Source organism: Oxyura jamaicensis, chromosome 15 (assembly GCF_011077185.1).
Source record: "Oxyura jamaicensis isolate SHBP4307 breed ruddy duck chromosome 15, BPBGC_Ojam_1.0, whole genome shotgun sequence".
Taxonomy (NCBI): domain Eukaryota; kingdom Metazoa; phylum Chordata; class Aves; order Anseriformes; family Anatidae; genus Oxyura; species Oxyura jamaicensis.
Genome location: NC_048907.1, coordinates 12,684,689 through 12,706,304, shown reverse-complemented (window position 1 = coordinate 12,706,304; position 21,616 = coordinate 12,684,689). Strand labels below are relative to the sequence as shown.

At 45.1% G+C, this 21,616-nt stretch overlaps 1 protein-coding gene across 3 annotated transcripts in view; it reads left to right on the top strand.

The window, feature by feature from the left end:
- ULK1 (unc-51 like autophagy activating kinase 1) overlaps positions 1-21,616 on the top strand; it is a 78,947-nt gene that overhangs the window by 21,304 nt on the left and 36,027 nt on the right. For all 3 annotated transcript variants that reach the window (XM_035340418.1, XM_035340416.1, XM_035340415.1), the window contains exons 6-11: positions 826-999; positions 2,479-2,552; positions 5,529-5,630; positions 13,433-13,491; positions 17,386-17,468; positions 21,013-21,063. In XM_035340418.1, coding sequence (XP_035196309.1) covers positions 826-999; positions 2,479-2,552; positions 5,529-5,630; positions 13,433-13,491; positions 17,386-17,468; positions 21,013-21,063 — 543 coding nt within the window. The remainder of the gene's footprint in view (positions 1-825; positions 1,000-2,478; positions 2,553-5,528; positions 5,631-13,432; positions 13,492-17,385; positions 17,469-21,012; positions 21,064-21,616) is intronic.

The following is a 21,616-nucleotide window of genomic DNA, read 5'->3' as shown; positions in this document are numbered from 1 at the left end:
CCCTTCAATGTTATTTATTTTTCACACCACAGGTCTTGGGAAGCCCTTCAGTGCTTCTGTAGCAGCAGAATTTGATTACTTTTTAAAAATATTTCTTTATAAAAAAGACTTTGCAGGGGACATTTGGTAGGGGTATTTTTGTGAGGTATTGGACTGCTTTTCATCCTAACACTGGGTTTGGGTTAGAGTTACGGTTTGGTCTAGTGGGTGGTGATGCACAAGGATTAGACCTAGACTTGGCTTCAGATCCCTGGTGGCCATGTACCCTGATCTGCCTGCCTTTTCCTTGCTCAGCCTGGGCCATAAAGGTTGCTGCAGGCATAAATCCTAATCCTAACCGTGTCTCCAGGTTTAGACATACTCTTCTCAATAAAGCTGTAACGTCTGATGGCTGTTGACCTAGCGCAGAGGTGACCCTCTCACTCATCAGGCTGCAGGCTCTGTCCGGCTGCATGCTTAAAGCTAGCTGGCAGCTCTTGCTGAGGGAAGTCCTAAACCTCATCAAATGTCACTTCTGGACACAGCTGATAACCCAAATTCGGTACTCGCCTCTGACCTGAGTTCACCATGACTATGAGACTCTCAGGGCTGAAAACAGCCCTGGCCACAGTATGAGCTGGGAATGCAAAAGCTCTCTCTTAATGCCTGCACTAAGCATTCAGAAATAGTGCATGGAGAAAAAAAGCCATACGTGGAAGTTAAAAAAAAAAAAAAAAAAAAAAAAAGGCCAAATTAATGGAGAAACTACCCCCACTACCCCCTGGATTCTTCAGAGAACTGGCATTGCAATTCTTTCATCTGTGGTTATCTTTTCCTCCTCCCTAGCTATGCGGACACTTAGTGAAGACACCATCAGGCTCTTTCTTCAGCAGATAGCAGGTGCCATGAAAATGCTGCACAGCAAAGGCATCATCCATCGGGATCTGAAACCACAGAATATCCTTCTTTCCTACGCTGGAGGCAGGAAATCAAATCCCAACAACATACGCATAAAGATTGGTAAGACCCTGTTACAAGTGTTAACCTAATAGGTCTCAGGAGACTTTGGTAACAGAGAAGTGGTAAGCCTCAATTTCTTTTGGGAACTGTCTAGAAGAAAATTTCTTTGCTTTTTAATATGCCCTAATGTTTTCCCACTTCCTCACTTAGTTCCTCTGCTAGACATAACTGAGTTCAGCTAACTTCAGTGGGCCTCCAAGCAGTAGGAACAAGAGCTTTCTGCTCTGCCAAGATGCAGACTACTATAAAAGAAATTGGTCAGGCCTTGCTCCATTTCCAAGCTGAATGGTGCCTCCCTCTGTAAAAAAATAAAATAAAATACTAACCTGCCCTAATTGCCTTGTAATGTCCAGGCTTACCAAGAAAGGAGCTGCTGCAGTGGCTTTTCTGTTTGGCTTTTAGTAGAACCGAGGGTAAATACCAAGTGGTGTCTTAAGGCCTAAAAGTAGCTCTTCTCCTGGCTGGTTTCAGAGCATAAAGGAAGTCAGGCACATCACAAAGCAGATGTTTCTACAGTCTGAATTAGAGGTAGGCTTCTCAGCTGCATCTTTAAGAAAGTCACTTTTTTGTGAAGTGTGGAATTATCTGGAAGGTGGAAGTAAGCTATCTGGGAGTTGCAGACGCAGGCGGAGAGCTGTGGGCACAGCACAGCACCTCCTGGGCACTGCTGCTCTTTGGTGTGATGAGCCCTGCAACCCCTCCTTCCCACCTCCCTGAGAAATACGTGGTGCAGGGAATAGCTAGCTATACCAATTAGTGACAGATGGCAGCATAAACAGCTGTGTCAAATAATCTCCTTGCTTGAAATATCTACTAACCTTGAAAGAACCTCCAAGTATCATATGATCAGATGCTGAGTAACCTGCAGATGTAATTCATATTTGTATTCCTAGCCCTTGGCTTTTCCATCTGCCAGGTGAACTAATGGCTCGGCTTTCTTCCTTCATCCTGGAGTTAGCACTGCTGAAACTTCTGAAGGAATAGAGCAAGACTGTTTTTCATTAGGGCTTTCCTACAAATGTGGGTGGTGGCAAGCAGTGGTTTCTCTTGGATGCCTGCTGCACTGCACCCTTTTCAGTGGAGGAGAACTGTTAGTTTCCCAAATTAAAAGTTGGGATGGCAGCAGATGAATTGGCTGGTAGAACTGGCAGACTCTCCCAGAAGTCAAGAAGATTCGAGCAGCTGACATTTTGGAATGCAAGCAAACAGATATGGAAAGAAGTGTCTGTTGATCTCTAAAAATGGATGGAAGTTCATTCTTCTAAATGCTGCATGCAGTTTGGTTTCTCATTTTCTAGTGTCTCCGTTATGTGTCAATAACGAGCACAAGGATGTTACTGCTCAGGGATGGAGCTGTTGAAGTCTTGTGATTCGTGTGGGGTACATGACCTGCTGTGAGGGCCTGGGGGAACTTAGGAAGGTGCAGGCTCTCTAGAGCTCATGGCTGATCTTGGCCCACCTCCCTGTTTCTCTTTGTAGCTGACTTTGGATTTGCCCGATACCTGCAGAATAATATGATGGCAGCAACTTTATGTGGTTCACCAATGTACATGGTAAGTGTGTTTTGCTTACAAGTTTTTGTGTATTGTTCTTGCTTCTTTGTTCGCCTCCCACTCCCAGAGGCAAGGCTTTGTGTTTCATTAGTCATTCCCCCAAAAAGTGAAATTTTATTGACGTGTTAGAAAACAGCTGTTACACAGCTATTACTTCAGAGTTCTAGCTGCAGGTGATGTCAGGCAACAGGTTCATGTGTTGTCATCTAACTTTCAGGTGAGCTGTTGATATACAAAACTGAACGAAACAGAGTGCTCTCTGCTCCCAGAAACAGTACTCCCAGAGAGGACCAGAGCTTTTACCACTGAAGGCACAGGGAAATTAAAATGAAATGTATTTTCTCTGCTGCCAGTGAAGCAACAGAGTGAGGGCCGTTGACTGTACTGGCAGTGTTGTTTCCTTCTTGAAGAACCTCAATAAATCAGTGTTTTGGCAGGACTTACTGAAACAGTGGTTCCACAAGTCCACGGTCACCTCAAGCCTTTCAGTTGTTTTTGCTAAGGCCAGAATCTCAGGAGCAAGGTCCTTGCTAAACAGCAGTTCTGTAAACTCCCCAACTATTTTTAGCTGTTTGGTCTTGCAAAATCCTTTCAGGCCTACGGACTATTCAGGCACAAATACTGCCTTCTTGCTAACTTACTGCTGGTAAGCATATTTTGGACTCAGGAAATGGGTGTAAATGTAAAGACCACTTGCTTCTTGTTCTGCGCACTGCCACTCCCTGTTCTCTCCACCCCCTGCATGCAGATTCTTTCAGTGAGCCAGCTACTTCAAAGATGACTTCTTAGCCTGAGAAACAGATGTGTTTTAAAAAACAAACTGATCCCTTTCACTTCCTTTGAACTTCCTCATCTGTGACCAGGATGCGAGGATGTAGTCTCTTGTTTGTTTTTGTGGAAGCAGTCAGGATCTCAGTGTCTCAGCAAGCCAATGAAATTAAAAATGACGAAGGCAGGACAGAAATAAAAATGTCACAACCAGCCTTGTAATAGTACCTGGGGGTGGGTGTCTGAGCTCAAAGTTTAGGCTGAAATTTTTACAAGTGCCCTGAGGGTAGTAGGCACTTGGAATCGGAATCATAGAATGGTCTGGGTTGGAAGGGGCCTTAAAATCATCTAATGCCAATCCCCTGCCATGAGCAGGAACACCTCCCACCAGACCAGGTTGCTCCAAGCCCCATCCAGCCTGGTCTTCAACACTGGCAGTGATGGGGCAGCCACAGCTTCTTGGGGTGACTTGTTCTAGTGCCTCACCACCATCACAGCACAGAACTTCTTCCAAATATCTGATCTAAACCTACCCTTTTTTGGTTTAAAACCATGATTCCTTGTCCTATCACTACATTTCCCTGACAAAGAGTCCCTCTCCAGCTTTCCTGATTTTCCTTGATCGTAAATACGTTCTAATACCTTTAAGTTTTGTCTGTACCTTTAGGTCAAAGAGTTAAGCTGGACTGTGCTACGCTGCACAGGGGCAGCATGTTCCACAGTACAAACTCAAGCAAAACAGACTTCCTCTCTTTCCCTTTTTTTGAAGCCTGATGTTTATTTGAACTATGCTATATGTGATGTCATTTTTTTCCCTCCTATGAGAGTTTCCTGAATTGTCTGTTTTTAGTGTTACTTTTTCTTTCAGAGTCTCTTATGAAAGTAAATCAAAACACCCAGCTTGATGTGTTTTTCTTTGTTTGTTTTTGGCTAAAAGAAGCTACTGCTGACCGTTTACTGTTTTATCTTTGTAATTTAAATGACTCTGGACATTACAGGGAATCTCAGTGTTTCCTATTGTTCTGTTTACTGATAGGTTTGAGGGAAATTTATGCAGGGAGGGTGAAACTGGTCTTCAGGGGAGGCTTTGAAGTCTGTCCCTGTTGCTGTTATGGATCTTGTGCATTAGCTCTGACAATACGTACAGAAGGCAAGCCCTTATTCCCTGTTTTAGCTCATAGCCCATTGCTGCTGTTTTCATGTTGCTCTCTTACAAAGAAAGGCACGTTACCAACACCACAGTGAGCTTTGTGGCTCAGTCCTGATACAATCCATGTCACATGAGACTTGAAACCTTCTGTAGTTCTCATCCTCTAGCTTTCTTTGGCTTTGTTTGTTGTCATTCCAGCATCGTTTGGTGACAGCAGCTTGGTCTGTCCCTGACTTCTCTGTTGCCATTTTTTTCTGTTACATGCAGCCTTTGCTCCTAACAGCTGGAAAATTGATCCATGCTGGCAGCACTGCGATGAAATCTGTTGCTACAAATACGTGGGATTAGCAAGCCTGCCCTTCTGCCCCTCTTCCAACACTGCTCCCCAGGCAGGCTGCGTGCTGAACCACGGAGCCTTTTGGCTTGCGCTGCCTCCAGCCTCTGGAGCAAGCCAGGGAGGGAGCAATAGAGGGTTATGGTGTGAGACTGGAAACCGGAGGCTGAGGCATAGCAGGGCTCAAGCTGTTGGACTGCAACACGCAGATCTGCCTCTGACCCCAAACTGTGGCGTTAGCAGCAGGCTCTGGAGCATACTTAGTATGCTGTCATCTTGGGCTAGAAGAAGAAAATACACGAGTGATGCTGATCAGGGCAGAGGCTGGAGCTTACCTGTGCGGTTTGAGCCATTGCTTTTCTTAATCACTTATCTGTGCCTTGCTTTAGAAGATCTCTGTGATTTCGAGGAGACTTCTCTCAGTACAGGTTGATTCAGCAGAATATGGTATTCCTGAGAAGGGAAAGTACTGCGCTTACCTAAAGTAGGCATAACAGCATAGGGTATTCTTCTGTCTGCCTGAGCAAAAGTTTCTGCTTCCCCAGCTTAACAAGGGAATTGGCCTTGTCAAGGTAGTTAGTCTTGTTGGGAGCAAATCTTTTATGGTTATTGAAAATCCAAGTCAGGGGTTTTTAAAACATATCAGTGACTTGTTTCTTTCCTGCAGCTGCCAAAAATAGCCTGCATCTTTTATAAAACAAACTTCTGTTCTCTCCCCAAAAAGGCACCTGAAGTCATCATGTCTCAACACTACGACGCCAAAGCTGACCTGTGGAGTATAGGAACCATCATTTATCAGTGTCTGACCGGAAAGGCTCCTTTTCAGGTGAGTAGCTCTGATTTCATGTTTCTGAATTCTTAGTAGTAGTATAGTTGACATCTTCTCTAGAGTAAGTGGATTAAACAAAAACACACTCCCATAGACCCAGCCTTACACAGGTCTGCCTGCCCAGCACATTGGCAATGTGGTGCTTCTTAGGTTTTAATGCTGGAAGTGGTACTAGAAGATGGCTCTCCTCTCAGTAAAATGTGTTTTGTGGTTACAGGTCACTTATTCAGGAAAATTGTCATGGATCAGCCAAAGCAGTAGTATTTCCAGACACACACTGCTCTTTTAATAAAAGTAGGGGAGCCGGAAGAGAATTTCATGTTTACAACTATGCTTGCTGTATAATTCGTGACTTTAATTCTGATGGGTACATCAGGACAAGAAGGAAGACTAATTGCAAGTCCCTGTTAGGGATGATTTGGTGGCAACTGGTGTATTGCAGTTTGACTTCGTTTTTAGAGCAGCTAAGTAGTATCTTATCAACAGGATCTTATCTGTCATCTCACAACAATCCCTTCCAGCCTGAAATGTTTATGTTCATCAAGTCCAAACCCCTCTAAATATAACACAGTCCAGTAAAACTCCACCCTGTAATTTATGCCATAACTCCTGACTGAGCTAGAGCATATATTTTGTGAAAGGCATTCTCTGATTTTAAACTTCCAAATAATGGAGAACTCATTGCAACCGTATGCAAGTTGCTTCAGGATTACTTCACGTACTTCTAATCTTAAGTATAGCTGGAATTAATCTAAACTCAGTGTGTTTTTCCTGTTCCCAGTCATTAGTGTGCCACAGAGTACACTGGCAGTTACTTTTTTTCTTCCATGCTGAATGAGATTTGCAGACTCCCCCTTACAACCACTATTTTAAAGTACTGTACTTGTCAGTTTTTTTCCTTTCTGACTTGTAGCAGAGCAGAAATACTAAAGCTGTTGATAATTCTTTGTTTTAATATTCAAGCTCTTTAGAGCTCATCTCTGTCTAATCCATGGAAAAAAAAACAAAGCACAAATCTGTGTGCTTATGTGAGTTCCAGTTCATGCCAGCTCTGCAGGTTTAGATCTTTTAGGGCAATTGTGAACTATGGCCCTTTTTTCTCATACCCTGACTTCTCTCCATCCCGTCTCCCTTAAAAAAAAATAAAAATCTGCAGGCTTTTCTGAGCTTTAGGTCTATAGCTCTTAACAATTTCATATGAGACCTTGAATATTTATGCAGTTAAATCATCGGGAAGGATAAAATGAATTCTGAATCTGTTGCAGGAAACAGTGGGCAAATACAGAAGTAAAGTAATGGTATGTTTTGGTTTTGTCTCGGAGTGAAGAACTTTTTTTTTCCTTCAGGGTAATTTTTTCCCTGTTGCTATGAGAATCTTCCATTCCAGTGCCTTATATTCTACCCACCAGCTTGCTCTGTATTTAGCGCAAGACTTCATTTCCTTTGCATGTTTCTCTTTTATAAACTCCCCTACAGAAGTACATGGAAACTCCTGAATGGCTCCCACTTGCTGGCTGCATGCACTTGTTATTAGTGTTGGTATCTTTGTTTGAGAGGAGAAAATGAGTGTTAGGATAAAAGAAAATATTTGTGCAGTAAGAAAAAATGTGGGTGTGGAGAAAGCAAGCCTTGACTGCACGCATAGGAGAGTTTTGCACTGATCTGGTCTTGTAGCTTGGTTCCTTTTAGTCTCTGAAGGCCCCTTGATACTGAATGCATTTAAATGATGTCGTTATCACTAACATGGTGTTTTTCACTGAAGTTTTTCCACTTACTATCTCACGCAACCTCCACACATCTGATTTCTTTGAAAAGAGTTAGGTGGCTTTTCTTTCTGGTCATTGAAGCATGTTGCAGAAGTGTTCTTCTAAAAACATTTGTTTTTATAGCAAAGATTTTTTTCAGGGAAATAAAATTAAATACCAGGCAGCTTCATTCAGCTCCTCTGCCAAGGCTTTGGGCAGGAAGATGGTCAGAATAACATCGGCCTCCTGCCTACATCCGTGTCCTAAGGCTCACACAGAGGTGAGGCAGTCCTATGATGCTTGTGTCCCTTTGACTGAGCCATGGCAGTCCCCTGCCTTGCAGTGGGCCATGAAGGGAAACTTCAGCTCCTGCCCAGCAGGTTTTGATCCTTGCTTTGTGCTTGCCTGAATGGAGAACTTCTTTCTTTCCCATATACATTTGGCATCTGTTGGTCTAGGAGTCATTTGTTTCTCTATATTCCTCGCCACCCCCACCTCCCCTTCTTCTTTTGGGGTCTGTATTTTGAAACAAAATGCCCAGCCCCATTTGTTACTGCAGTAGCAGCTGTGGATTTGTTTGATCAGGGAGAAAGCAAAGCTCAGCCCAGATGGTTCTCTGTGCTCTATTTGTTTTGACTGTGTGTGTGTCACAAACTGCCTTCTCCCAGCTGTAAGCTTCAGGTGAACGAAGCCTGTCTAGGGCAGATGTTGAGAAGCTAGTTAAAGGTTAATGAGCTTTATTTTGTTGTTGGCATGACTGTGCTGTAAGAATTTGCTGACAGGCACTGAGCAGGCGAGAAGCTATTGTTTACAGGGCTGGTGAGAGGAGAGTAGCGGACAGAGGTGGACCTGTGGTCAGACGTGCTGGGGACACCGCACTTTTGGAGGGGACATCTAGAAATGGATGGAGAGAGAACGGGCTTGTTCTGCATAGTGCCAGCAGCACAGCCAGTTGTGGGCAGCCAGGAGCTGGATTTCTTATGTTAACCTCTTCAGGCTAAATCCTCACAGTGTGTTCCCTCCCAGACAGCACCTGACCTCTGTCTAGCTGAGATTCCCATGGGAATCTGGAGCACAGCGTGAAACGTGCTGCGTTTGGGCTCTGGCCGCTCACTGTGAGAGCCAATTAGACAACTTCAGGGGAATGCAAACCAAAAGGACTCCAGTGTTATCTGTAGCAAGGAGGAATTAGTTGCCTAAAAATAAATAGTCTTCACGGGGCTGGGTTAGATGGAGAAAAGATCAAACACGTGTGGAAAGGCTGAGGCAGCTGTCAATCCAGAAAGTGCCTGTAAATCTAGACAGAGATATGTGAGTGCAGGTACGTGTGTGAGGGTGTTTTCTAGCTGTCTGAAAGTTAATTTTAACTGTAGCTGGGTCACCCAAGGCAACTTCCCAGAGCCATTCTTGTCCCTTTCTTGCCACCTTGCCTGCAGACAAGAAAGAAACTGCTATGCGCAGATGTGAACAGTTGGTAGGATGGCTGGTGAAGCTGTCGTACGGAGCTTTTTGTATTAAACATGCCCATAAACAAAACAGTGAGGCTGCCGTAGGGATGAGATTAACAGGATTCATAATCCCTATAAACAGATTTTCTGAGCACTGTATTAATGTGGAATTGTTAATTTGCCTTGCCTAATAAGTGGTCTGCACTTGCAACTCTTCATTGCTGTCACTGAGGACAGGACTGGAAGAGTGTTTCCAGGTCTTGCTGACCAGCACTGAGAAATGCCTCGAGTGTAGCAGTCTTCTCTTGTGCTTAGCTGAGACAAAAAGACTGGGACCCAGTGCCCACTGCGGGGAGGTGGAGGCTGTGTAGGTGACAGCCATTAGCGAAACTGGAGACAGGCAGGGGAAAAAGAATCACGCAAGGTCAAAAATAACTTCCAAAAGCTATCTAGTCCTTGTAGATGATGTTTTAAACATGATTAGTTAAATGACTCAAGTCTTTTTTGGGGAGGTGGAAGAATAGCACTGATGTTCCTGGTGGGTTCTATTGTGTGACCCTTCCGAAAACTGGGCGGCTCTTGGCAAGGAGATGCACAGACACACATGTACATGTTGGGTCAGAGCTGTATCTGCGGGCGGCACCGAGTCCATTCAGACATCCAGTCCTGACAGGGAACATGAAACCTGGTTGTCTCCTGTTTGAGCCTTAGTAAGCATCTCACTGCTTTATGGCCAGGGAGGAGCAGGAGATGTAACACAGGTTGCTGGTCTGGCAGCTCTGAAACAGTTAACCTGCACGTGTATGTTCTCATCCCAGCTAGCTGGTAGATGGACAATTAATCTCTAAGCCTGGTGTACCAAGCCCACTGCTTTATTTCTGAATTAATTTCTCTGGTGTAAGTACTAAGATTGTGTGTCACTTAAAAAAAAAACCTGCTGTGTTGTAAAATGGACTTTGAGGAAAACTGGAGGAGGAGGATTTTATACCCAGAATTGGAGCTCCAGGTTTATTGTTAGGCTTACATTCCCAAAGCTGCTCCTCTGGGAGCAGCTCTCTGTGTCCAAGGAGAAAGGGATTCCATGCTGAGCTTCAAAGTGGTGCTGGACTGCTGTGCTAAGGTTTGACAGAGCCATCAACTTCTTGTTGTAGTAAGAGCCATCAGCTTGTTGCCTCATGTTTGTGGACCAGATCCTGTTCTCTTGGGAACTGAGAGAAAAACCTCCATGGACAGCTAAAGAAAAAAGATTTTTTTCCTGCTACTTGTCCTTTCAGGTTCCTCTGGATGCTTGCCACTTAGCTCTGGGAGTCTTAAAACACCAAATGTAGCTCTGCATGAGGACGAGGTATCTGCAGCAGGTTTTCAAGCTCTTCCTCAGAACTGTTGAGCTGGAGGCATTATTACTCACTTCTTTTTAACGTATCTGAATTGCATCTTTGCACCCTCAAGTCCCCAGAAATCCTGAAGGAAAGGCTTCAGAGAGGAGAGCGGATACCATGACATGTGCTGTGAGTTGTTGACTAGACAGCTCTGCTCACCAGGGGTGTGAACGTCTCTGGCCCTCTCTGACTGAGCGCTGTGCAGCTCCAGCTTTTCCCCAAGCACGACAAATCCAGTGCTGAGTGCTTTTGGAAACACCATTGCTTTTTTGGGTGCAATTCGCTCGCAGGCAGCCAGCACTGGGTGGGATTTGGCAGGGCTGTGCTGAATGCCTTTGCTGGCTAAACATGTTTCCACTGCTGCTCAGGACAAAGTAACAGGGGCAGGATTGGATTTGTCTGATTGTCTTATATATAGAAAGGGCAGACAAAAACAGACCCAGTTACACTAACGCAGCTGCTCCATAGTAACATGAGAGGGGGAGCATGGGTATGAGTTGGCCTGCTGGTGCATCTCCTATTGGTAGGGAAAACTGAAGCTGAGCTGTCCGTTCTGTGTCCTGGCTTCTGGCAGATGGGTGCTGCCCGACAGGTAGCAGCTGGTTCTGCGTACCTTCACCGGTGCAGTTGGCAGGCGCCTAAAATGTTTGCTTGCTTTTTTCTGATGCTTTTCTTGGACAGGGTGTGTATCTACCAGCAAGGTAGATTTCATATTAAGCCCTTCAATCCTAGAGGAAGGAATTCAATTGGTGTTTTTAGTGTCTTGCAAGCATTTCAGTGTTGTTTCTCTGTCCCCCATGATCCTCAGAGAGGCACTACGCTATTGCAGGAAGAGCTGGGCAAAACGGCTGAAGGTAGCAGTGCTCTGTGAAACCCGACAGTGGGCTCGTTCCTGGGAGCCTGCTGCTATGAACAGAGCTATGTGACTCGCTTAACGGCTGAAGTTATGTGAAGGTGCAGTTGGTTTTACCAAAGTAAGGGTGATCCACAGTTGTCTGTGCAGGGTGCTCATTAAAATGGCTGTGTTCCCCAGCAGACAGCTACCTGAGTTGGACACCGGCTGGATCTGTGAGCTGCTGGGGACAAGCCCCAGTGAGAAAGCATGGTCTGGGTGTAGAGAGGCCTGATGCCCTGGGTATGATCCTTGCAGAACAAGTGTGAATTGTACTGAGAAAGTAGAATGGGGAGAAACAGCATCCCTAAATGGGTCTCTTTTAATTTGTACAAAGAAGAGGGGAATTTAATTGAGGATTTTGTTTCCACCCAAGCTAGTGCTTAGAAACCCTTTCTAATGAACTGAACTTTGCATATGTGCTGCTTTTAATATACTTCATCTTTATTGCCAGGAAAATTTCTGACAAAACACTGTTTGAAATAGATCAGAGCCTCATTGTATTTGTGAAACAATTGAGTTGTTGCGACAGGAAATGAACAGAGAAAACAGCCAAGGCTTGTATCTCTCTGATGTGAGTAGACACTTAGCTTCCCTGCAGTGGAGTTCTGTTCCTTCTTGTACGCTGTGTGTCAGGCATATTTTTCATTACTCACAGTGTTGTGGCCAAGCCATTTGGTGCAGAGCGTACACTTGCCTCATTAAAATTTGCCAAATATTAAGAACCTAATTACAGGGCAAAATCTGCAAGGGGAAAGGTGTAAAATGGAATTTTACTGAACCAAATCAAATTGAACAGCGGTGATTGGAAAGCTGATACAGATTGGCATCTACATAACACCATGCTTTGTTGAACAACATCCATTTAATGGCTTCTGAAAGCGGTGTTTTTGCATCTCCTGCTTGAGTGCCTGCTGTGTCTGTGAACAGCAGAGGGTAGGTTATTGCAGAGAGAACTAGGAAACCTTTATTTCCTTCTGTTAGAAATCCAGTAGCTCTGTTTGTGCAAGGATCTGGGTGGGTGGGAGGGTGTGTGTAAACAGCAGAGCCCATTATGGTCTTACTGATAGCAATGCTGCAAGGCTTGGGTTGCTAACGCTATGTAAGAAGTGCTGTCCTGATCAGTATTACACCAGTCTTATTGATACTAGCAGCTACCTTTTGGTTTCTCAGTTTGGTACTGAGCTTTCTCAGCTGTTCTGAACTTCATGTTCATCTTTAGTCAGAGGGAGTAGGTGATATTGAAACAGCATCTTATGTGGCTGCTTTTCCAGCCATGCTGTGGTGGTGGTATTGTGATGGCCATCTGCAGATTGGCTTGTCTGATATGCCATTTTAAGCATCTTAATCGACCTTAAATGCTTCTAATTTAGAAATGGAAGTAGGTGGAAGGCTTGAGGGTTTTCTGTCTGCAACACCAGGAGAGCTGCCCATTGCCTCCTGGTTCACACTTTCCTAAGCATTCTGCTGCACCAGTAATTGGCTGCACACGAATCTTTCTGATCTTCTTTCCCTGTTTATATTTACCTTGTGTGTGTCATGCTACCCAGCCTACTCTCTCTTCAATAAAGAGATATTGCCTAAGCAGAAAAGCTTAAGACACTAGGGTTAATTGACTGGCATGCATTTGTTGATTGTATAAAAACAAATGGGGAAGTGATGTTAGGAGACTTGTCTGTGCTTATGTACTTATTGTTAACCTCAGCTGTAAAGCTCTAGTTGTGCTGAGCCTTTTTTTTTTTAATTCCATCTCTCAAAATCTGGGATCTTGTCAACATCCCTACCAGTTACGTATGTTACTGCAGAAATAGGAGCTGTGGCTTGAGACCTTCTGGCTTCCTAGAATTAAAGTAGAAAACTAAATCAGTTGCTGTTGCCCTGTGTTCCTGGTTTCTTCATAGATTCCTTGCCCATCAACAGGCTCCCTGCCCTCTTCTAAATACCCTGCAGCAGTAATCCATGCTCTCAGCAGGAGCTGCCAGTCATCATCTGGGACTCCTCACGTCTGCAATTATTTCACCTCTTGGGTGAGGCTATTAGGCCAGCTCAGACCGGAGCATCAGAGCCCACTGAAATGAAGCTTAGGGCTCAGAACAGGAGAGCAGGGCAGAACCAGGTCAGGGACAAAAAGGCAGGAGGCTAAAATAAGGTATTTTCACTCTGTCACAGTGCTGGCTTTTTAGACTAAAGCAAGCTGCAGGTTCTTATTGTCTCCGCTGGTTCCGCGATTGAAAAGTGCCTCTCTGCTCTTCAGAGTAACTGTGAAGTAGAAATGCTAATCCCCCTCCTTTATTGTCAACTGCTTCATGCACTGCTTTTATTTTTCCCCCTATAGGCCAGCAGCCCACAGGATCTTCGTCTCTTCTATGAGAAAAACAAGATGCTGATGCCGAAGTAAGCATTCTCCCAGTGTTCATGTTTGTATGCGCTTGTTTACTCTCTTTACACCTATCCCCATGTGCTTCTGGCTTGTCACATGGGGAGATGCCTATAAAATATTTGGCTACCTGCCTTGCCCCGTTGCTTAAACCAGCAGTGATGTGGCTCAGAGAAAGTCAGAGAGCAGCAGATTTCCAGAGGTGGTATTTTTACTTTCTGTAGATACTGCTACTCTCCTATATTGCAAAAAAAAAAAATAGTAAAAAAAAAAAAAATCAGAGTTGTTCATGGTTTCAGGAGCCAGGTCATGGTCCTTTCCCATGTATGGTTTCTCTGAGGCTGGGTACCACTGTTAAGGAGAAATCATGGCAATTCTTGATTCATGCAAGCAGCCAAACTTTGGCTTCTCCTGCAATCTGTCATACCTGACTGGAGATCGCATTCCCATGTTTTCATGTGTCAGGATAGCAACTGCCTGTGTCATCCTGCTAATAGGAGGAGACACTATAGCTGCTGTGGAAATGGACACTGCTGCAGTCTCCATGGGGCACGGAGGGAAGATAACTGCCCTCATCCCAAGGGCATATGTTACCTAGTGAAGTAACTAGCTGCTACTCGGTGCTGTGATTTGTCAGTACATTTTGGTTTTGTTGCTGTGGTCTTCACTTTTGAACTGTGAGCTCTTAAAGCCAAACCTCATGCTTGCTTTTGAAACCTCAGCCTAGTATAGAAAAAGTGCTGAAGTTCCAGATTACACATCCAAATTCTGGAAGGCATCTTTAACCAGAAAGTTAGCTTCCATTTGGCAGAGCTGCTAATGCAGCCACATATGTAGGAAGTTTATTGAGTGATTTGGATTTTTGCTTGTTAGTTCAGACAGCTTTAAGAAAGGGCAGAAAGAACTACAAAGCAGCCAGACCTCTTATCAATAGCTTGTGCTATGCATTTAATTTCCCTTTAAATACTTCACTTTTTGATTTTTGGGGGTGAAGCAGCAAACTTCAATCAGAATTAAACTTGGTGTACCTGCATACTCTTCTGGATTGAACCAGAGGGTGTGATGGAGTAAATCCAAACAAAACAATTCGGAACAAAACCACTCCTACATAGTTGGAGCCAAATAGTCTGTGTGGACAGAAAGCAGCCCTTCTCTTTCCCCTATGCAGCCTAAAACATGGCTGCTCACCTTTGAGGTAGTGCCTCTTACAAAGGGAGAAATAAATCCCTACACTTATTAAGTTCCCTTGTGCTGATGGTGCTGCCCTGCTGCTGCTTTGGCTTGTGTATGCAGTAGGAGACAGCCAAGGGGAGGAATGAAACTCAGCTATAAGAGGAGAGCGTGTCTGTTCGTGTAGGGATTAGTCCTTTTTCTTCGTTAGGAGCTCTCCATAGCCACTGCATTTACAATTTTCACTCATCTCTGCTTTTTAACTCCCAAATATCACCAAAGTTTAAATCCAAGCCCATTTTTTTTTCCACCATAGAAGTTGGATCCAAAGTGGCCTTTTCTTAATGCTTTCCAAAGTTTGTCTGTTTGTCTCTTCAGTGTGAGCCACGATCTGTGCTATTTCCTGAGTAAACACGAACAAACTGCCTCTGTCAGCCCTGCCAGCGCAGGATGAAACACGAAACCACTCGAGAGATCTCGTTCTCAGGCTGCAGCAGTGCCAGGGTTTGGTTTCATTCTCCTCGGGGCTAGGCCTGCTGGCACCCACTTCCCCAGCATCCCCACAGAAAGTGGAATGTTTTGGCCTGGGAGTGGGGTGGGGAAGAGAAGCTGAATAAACCCTCACCAGCAGCCTCTGCCTCCCAAGCCGATGCTATTGCTGACAGGTGAAATGCCATTTGGAGGCGGGGAGCCCATGTCAGTAGGACCAAGCCCAAAGGCCTCACAATTTTAATAGTGCCGATCTAAATAACTAACATTCGTTGCCTGATTTGCATGGCAAAGTATATTGTGGATCACGGGAGGAAGGAGGCAGCTTTGTTGCTGATCTTTAAAAAGATGGCCTTGGAAAATAATACTGTAGGTTTCGAAGCTTGATGGTTTAGAGGTGAGAGGTATGAGGAGACAAACAGGCTGTTAATCTGCACTGTTCTCAGTCTCTTCTGACATCTGAGGTCTACTACTTGACCTGCCTGTTTCTTGGCTTTAAAATCATACAAAAGCTCAAGTCATTGCTGGGAAACGGCCTCATTTTGGATGAGCAGTTTGTGTCATGGATAAATAAATTATGACAATAACACTGCAGGACTCCTGCACTAATGTATTTTTCAGGAGACTGTTAGCTGTGGTATCCTGGGTTATTCCCTTACGTGGTGTGCTTCTGAGGCATGCTTTTTTTGACATGACGTTGTTTTCTCATGGCTCAAACTGAGGTTTGGTTTAACTGCATCCCGTCCAGAGCCCCGGTGCCCCCCTCTGTCAGTCTGGGAAGACCCACACAAGCGTTAGAGTGTCGGGGGTGGAAAAGCAGCTCCTCCAGCACTAACAAGCACGATGGATGCTTGGTGTGATCCTCTGTTCTAGGAATCACTGGGCTCAAATTCCTGCACAAGCGCGGCCTAGGACTTCACAGAATATATATAAATACGCACCTTGCCCAACATCTCTGGTTTCACTCCAAAGCAAATGAGATTCTGGTAGGGCCAGCTAGCTCTTCTTTCCCCTCACACTCACACTTCTGACCCAGCTTCTTTTTCACCCTGTCTGTGACATGGTGGAAATGGTGCGGGAGCAGTTGTTTCACGCCGTGTGGTCAGCCTTGGCTTCAGGGTGGTGAGCGATGCCAGCCCAGCAGAGCGGAGCGCTGCTCGAGCGAGCCACGTGCTGTGCTACTGAGTCGGCTGGGGCTCCGCACAGTTGGAATTACTGTGCTGAGCACACATGCCTTCACCTCGGCTGACCCTTGTGTGGGGAGAGGGGAAAGCTTGGCAGGCCATGGGGCCATGCTGGGCACAGCCACGATAAACAGAGTTAACGCTGAAAGGAGTTGGAGCCACCTACGCTGAATTTGGAGAGCTCTGCTCTGGCTGCAGGCAGGACGCTGCAAATACAGCCCCTAACAGTGCTGCTGGTTACAGAGGAAAGTCAGCAGAACTGAATCCACTTACGCAAGAGCTGAACTCTACTTTCCTTTCCTTAATCCATTCATTTATTCCCTGCTTCTTGCAGTATATCAGGGTTATAAAGAGCTGACCTGGCCTCTCCCCAGTCTGCTTGTGGGGTTGGAGAGAGCAGTGATTTACTGGCTCTTCTGTGCTGCAGTGACCATTGAAAAGATAATTTTCTTCCTAGCTAAACTGGAAAGTAGGGAAATGGCTGCACTAATTTCAGCTTGCTTGAGTGCCAGATGCTCAGATCTTACTGGTCTTTGATTAATAAATGATGTATATCAAGAAGCAAATAGACAAAGGTCACTTGCCAGTCTTACATAAGCAGCATTTAAAAAGAAATGCCTTAATAAAATGGCAGTAACTGGTGATAAATTTCACTACGAATGTCCTAATTGGGAGCTTCCCCTCAGTAACTGCTTCGTTTTAATGACCTCCTTATTCCTGCTAGAGCAAGTAGAAGATATTTTATTCAGCATGTGCAAAATGTTGCATATTGACGAGGCTGAGCTGAGAACCAGAGGGTTGGAAGTGCAGCGGAAGGGAAGGATCTGCAGGTGCTCGTGGGAGAGGCCACTAAAGCTCGATTCACTGTGGCCTTAGCAGTGACAATGGGGAGTAAAAGCCAAACAGGTGCAGAGAAGTTCCTGTCCAGCCTCTCTCCAGTGAGTTCCTATGATGTTCCTAGCCCAGCAGGCAGAAAGTGAGTTTGCACTTGCAGGTTGCCTTCGTGAATATGCAGAAGTAGCTTAAGTAGATGGAGGGTCTCTTACGTGCTTTTGTTTTCAATCCTAGCATCCCCAGGGAGACATCAAGCCACCTGAGGCAGCTGCTGCTGGGCCTTCTGCAGCGCAATCATAAGGACCGCATGGACTTCGGTAAGAGACCTCCTTCCAGTTCTAGTTGTGCTGCTTGTCTGTGCCTTCTTTTGAGCTATTGCATTGCACAAACCTCAGTGGTTTTGGCCGATGCTAGGAAAAGAATCCAGACTGGTAGTACCTCACTTCTAACTTGCATTCCCTCCCCATCTTCTGCTTTTGTAGTCTCTGAACTTCTGTTGTTAAGCATGCCATCAGGGGAAACGTGCATCTTGTGCATCCCAGTTCTCACTGTTGTAGTTTCTTCCCCAAGCTGTATCCATTTAATGTATACACTCTCTGACTCTCACTATAGACCCATCTCTGCCTCCTGACTTGACTGGCATGGAGACTTGCTTTTTAATTTTTTTAAAGTGTCTTAATTCCTTCTAGGCTGAGAACAATCATTAAGTGCTGGGCAGGTGCTGGCCTCTGTTATTCTTTTGGATTAGAGTTATTGGGAAAGCCTTTCTGGGGGATGCTGTCATCTGGGTACAGCAAGTTCATGGATTAACCGAGGCTGATCGTAATTATCCAGTGCTGAATGTGAAGGACTACTGCTTACTGCAGTGCCGAAGTGAGAACAGAAGTCTTTTCAAAAGCGAGTTGTTGAAGCTACAAACAGACCGAATATAAGTATCTAAGCAGTCCCTGCAGACCTTCTCTCTGGGTTGTGCATCTCTGCTGCTTCTGTCATGCTCCTGTACATTTCAAAAGAAAAATACGTTTGAGGTTTCTGTTTCCCCGCTGTCAGAAATGGAGTCTGGTAAACCTTTTTAGCCACCCTGTAAGGTGGTTTTGTACCTCTTGGGAGTAGACTGCTTGAGTCATTGTCTCTCTAATGCTTGGAAATTTGAGATAATATGCTTTGATTTCACTCAAGACAATGGTTACAGCACATCTTGCTGGGTAGAGATTGCTGCCTGTTAATCATGTAAGGGATCCTTTTCTCTACAGATTGGCATGTCCTTGTGAGATAGAATTGTTTCTCAGGGAGGGTTTGCAGGCGTATTCCTGGAGGAGCCCTTATATGAGATGGACCTTGTGCATTACAGAAGGCAGATCTCAACGTCTGTCTGGCATCCACCTCTCCTTCCTTTCTTCTCTTTACTTCTGTTGAAGTATCTGAGCTTCATCCCTGCTTGTGACACAACTGTTTTCCCCTCCCTACTGTCTTCTGCTGCTAGGTCTTCAGCTCCTTTATGTTCCTGGGGGCTCAGACTGAAATATGCCTGCTGAATGATCCTTTATTACTTTCCTTAGTGTCAGCTCAGGAGACTGCCGGATGATGCCTCTTGCCAAAATAGTAGCAGTGTTTAAATGGGAGCACATCTGTGCCCAGCTATCATCATGTTTTCAGCTGCTGCCTGTGGCCAGCAGTGCACAGACTGTGAATGTCCTGAAGCTCAGGATCCCATCTGAAGCAGATCCCCAAACCGTTTCTCTTAGGTGGCTCCTGGTACACCGGTACCGTGTCCTGCTACTGGCAAACTGGCCAGAGGCTACTCTGTCCACGTATGCTATTTATAAAAAATGCTTGGCTGACGGTCAGTGCCTTTGTTAGCTGTCCCTTTACCCTTCTGTGCTCTGAAGGTGAAGGTCCACGTGCGCTGCTGGGTCAGGGCAGATCGCTGAGCAGCTGGACGTGCTGTTCCTTCTTGGTCCCAGAGGCCCTGTGTAGTCTGTCTGGAGGTGTGTGTGGTGTCCCCCACATCTTGGTTCACCCACAGCATTCCTTATGTGAGGCTGAAGCTCCTTTTGCTTGTTGAGTGTCTCTGCTGCTCTCCTACCAGGAACCGATGGCCTTTGTAATTCCAGGATTATCTGGGGGAGCACAAGGAGGGTTTCAAGTTGAAGTTTCCTGTTGATGATTACAAGCAGGGTTGTTAAATTTTGCCTTGTAAGCACAGCTTACAAGCAATTTGGAGGGGTAAACATGGAAGTAGTAGTCATTTCCACCCCCTCAGATGTTACTACATAACCAGCTGAATCAGCTAGCTGAGGGGATGGTGCCTCTAGAGGAGGGGGCTCAAGAAGAAGCAGGAAAGTCCAGCAGCTGAGCAACTCCTCACAAATAGGGATGTTCTCCATCCACAGCAGATCTTATCTGAGATTCCAACATTCCCTGCCAGAGGAACCTGGCATCGCTTCTGCTGTGCTGAGCACCAAACCAGCGTGCTCTGACTGCAGGACCCTGGCGTGGCCATGGCAAGGACCAGCTTGGGAAAGAGGGATCAAGTTGGTTTGGGTTTGTTTTCAAAAAAAGACGTCAAAAACAGTTGCTACTTTCTGGAAAGCTCACTGTCTGAAGAGGAGCTGTTTACAGAACTCAGAAGTTTGTAAACCTGGGGTGTTGCAATAGGAAACCCATGCTGGGAAAACAAGTTGAGCTGCTCTTGCAGTTAGCCAAGTAGCCAGCGCTGATCCATGACTAATGCTCCCGAAAGGCTGAGTCGCTTCGGGTTGCTGATTGTGGTAGAGGAGGGGAGGGCTCTGCTAGGACTTGGTGTAGAACTACACTGGCAGGAGATGGCAGAGTCAGGAGAGGTGCTTAGGAGGACAGGGAAATGTGTAGAGGGTCTCTGGCAAGCCAGGATGGAAGCATTTGACCTGGACCAGTAGAATATCCTCCCCTAATAAGCAAATTTGTGGCAGTTGTACTGGTGCAAAAGGGAGTTCTGGGCTTTTAATTCTGTGGTGGCCTTTTAGAAAACACATTTCTGCCTTAAGTGCAGGATGGGTTTGGCTCTGTGTATCACAGATCACTCGGTAAAAGTGTTTGTCTCTTCTGCGGGGTTAGTAGCAGCACAGTATAGATGTGTAGTTTCCCTGGGTTCCTACGATTAGGGTATCTTGTCGTCCTGATCAGTCACGAAATAGGGCTTTTAATGCTTCTTTGCATTTTAGAATTCCCCTTCTTGCTGATACCAGCTTGTGACGTGGCCATGCCAGCTCCTGACAGTCAGTTTCTGGCCCTTGGTAACAGATTCCCCTTCCAACAACTGCAACAGCTGTTGGAAGACAGGAGTATTTGCAACTAATTTGGTTTATGCTCCTGGCAACCCGAAGTTGTAGCTTGCAGCAAAATCCTACCAAGTTCTTTAATACCCTGTGGGGAAGGAAAATCCATTTGTACTGGTGGCAAATCCCAAGGTTCAAATCTTCATGTCTTTTGGCCATGCTTTTGGCAAAACTTTTTTCCTCCCTTTTATTTTTTCATTCGTATAGCTGGCCAACCTGATCTCCCTCTCCACCCCCAACTGATGTTGTAGAGATGCCTGTAGCATAGGAGCTACTGTTTTTTGTTTGTTTGTTTTCCCCTATAGTTATTTGGATCCAGGGATCACTATCTAATTTATTTTTTTAAGCAAGTCCTATATCCGGTTGCATCTGCGGTTGCATCTCACCAGTGTTATCTGCACCAACGGTCCAATTCCATGCTTAAGTGACTGGACTGTGTGGAAAAATCACAGTAAAACTACTGTAACTTGTTATGCTCAACTGCTTTGTAAACTCCTTACAGTCATTTCCTTTCACTGACTCATTGTTCTTGATATTTTTTCAGATGAATTTTTCCATCACCCATTCTTGGACGCAAGTGCCTCTATGAAGAAATGTAAGTGTCGCATTTCTATTACAACAGTTTTTGAACCATGACACATTTTCCTGTGCTGCTAGTTCAAAAGGAAACAAAAAGACTGCTTTGTTTTCTTGGTTAGTTAGGTGTGGATTCAGGGATCGTTACCATGTCGTGTCCAAATTTTGCTATCAAAATGTATTTAATGTTGCCGACGTCTTCAAAGGAAGGATCTGGGGGCTATTTAGAAACCTAAGTGAGAGGTAAACGTAGCTTTGAAATGCATTCAGCTGTTCTCTATGAAGTGCTTGGCCAGTGGGGATGCTTGTAGGTAAACAGGATTGTGCAGCAAGATCATGTTTTTCTACCCACATCAGTAGGACAATTCAAGATAGTGAATGGGCAGAAAGAAGGTGACATTCTTGTCACTGCTTGCCAACTGTGGTTGTACCAAACGGGAAGAACATTTGGTAACTGAAACCTGCCACGTTTACCTCCAAAGTCTTGCAAAATCTTGTTTTAGAAAGGTTAGTTGCTGGTGCTGTGAGAGCTGTCCAAAACAAAGCTGGATTTCTATTGAGAATTCTTTCTT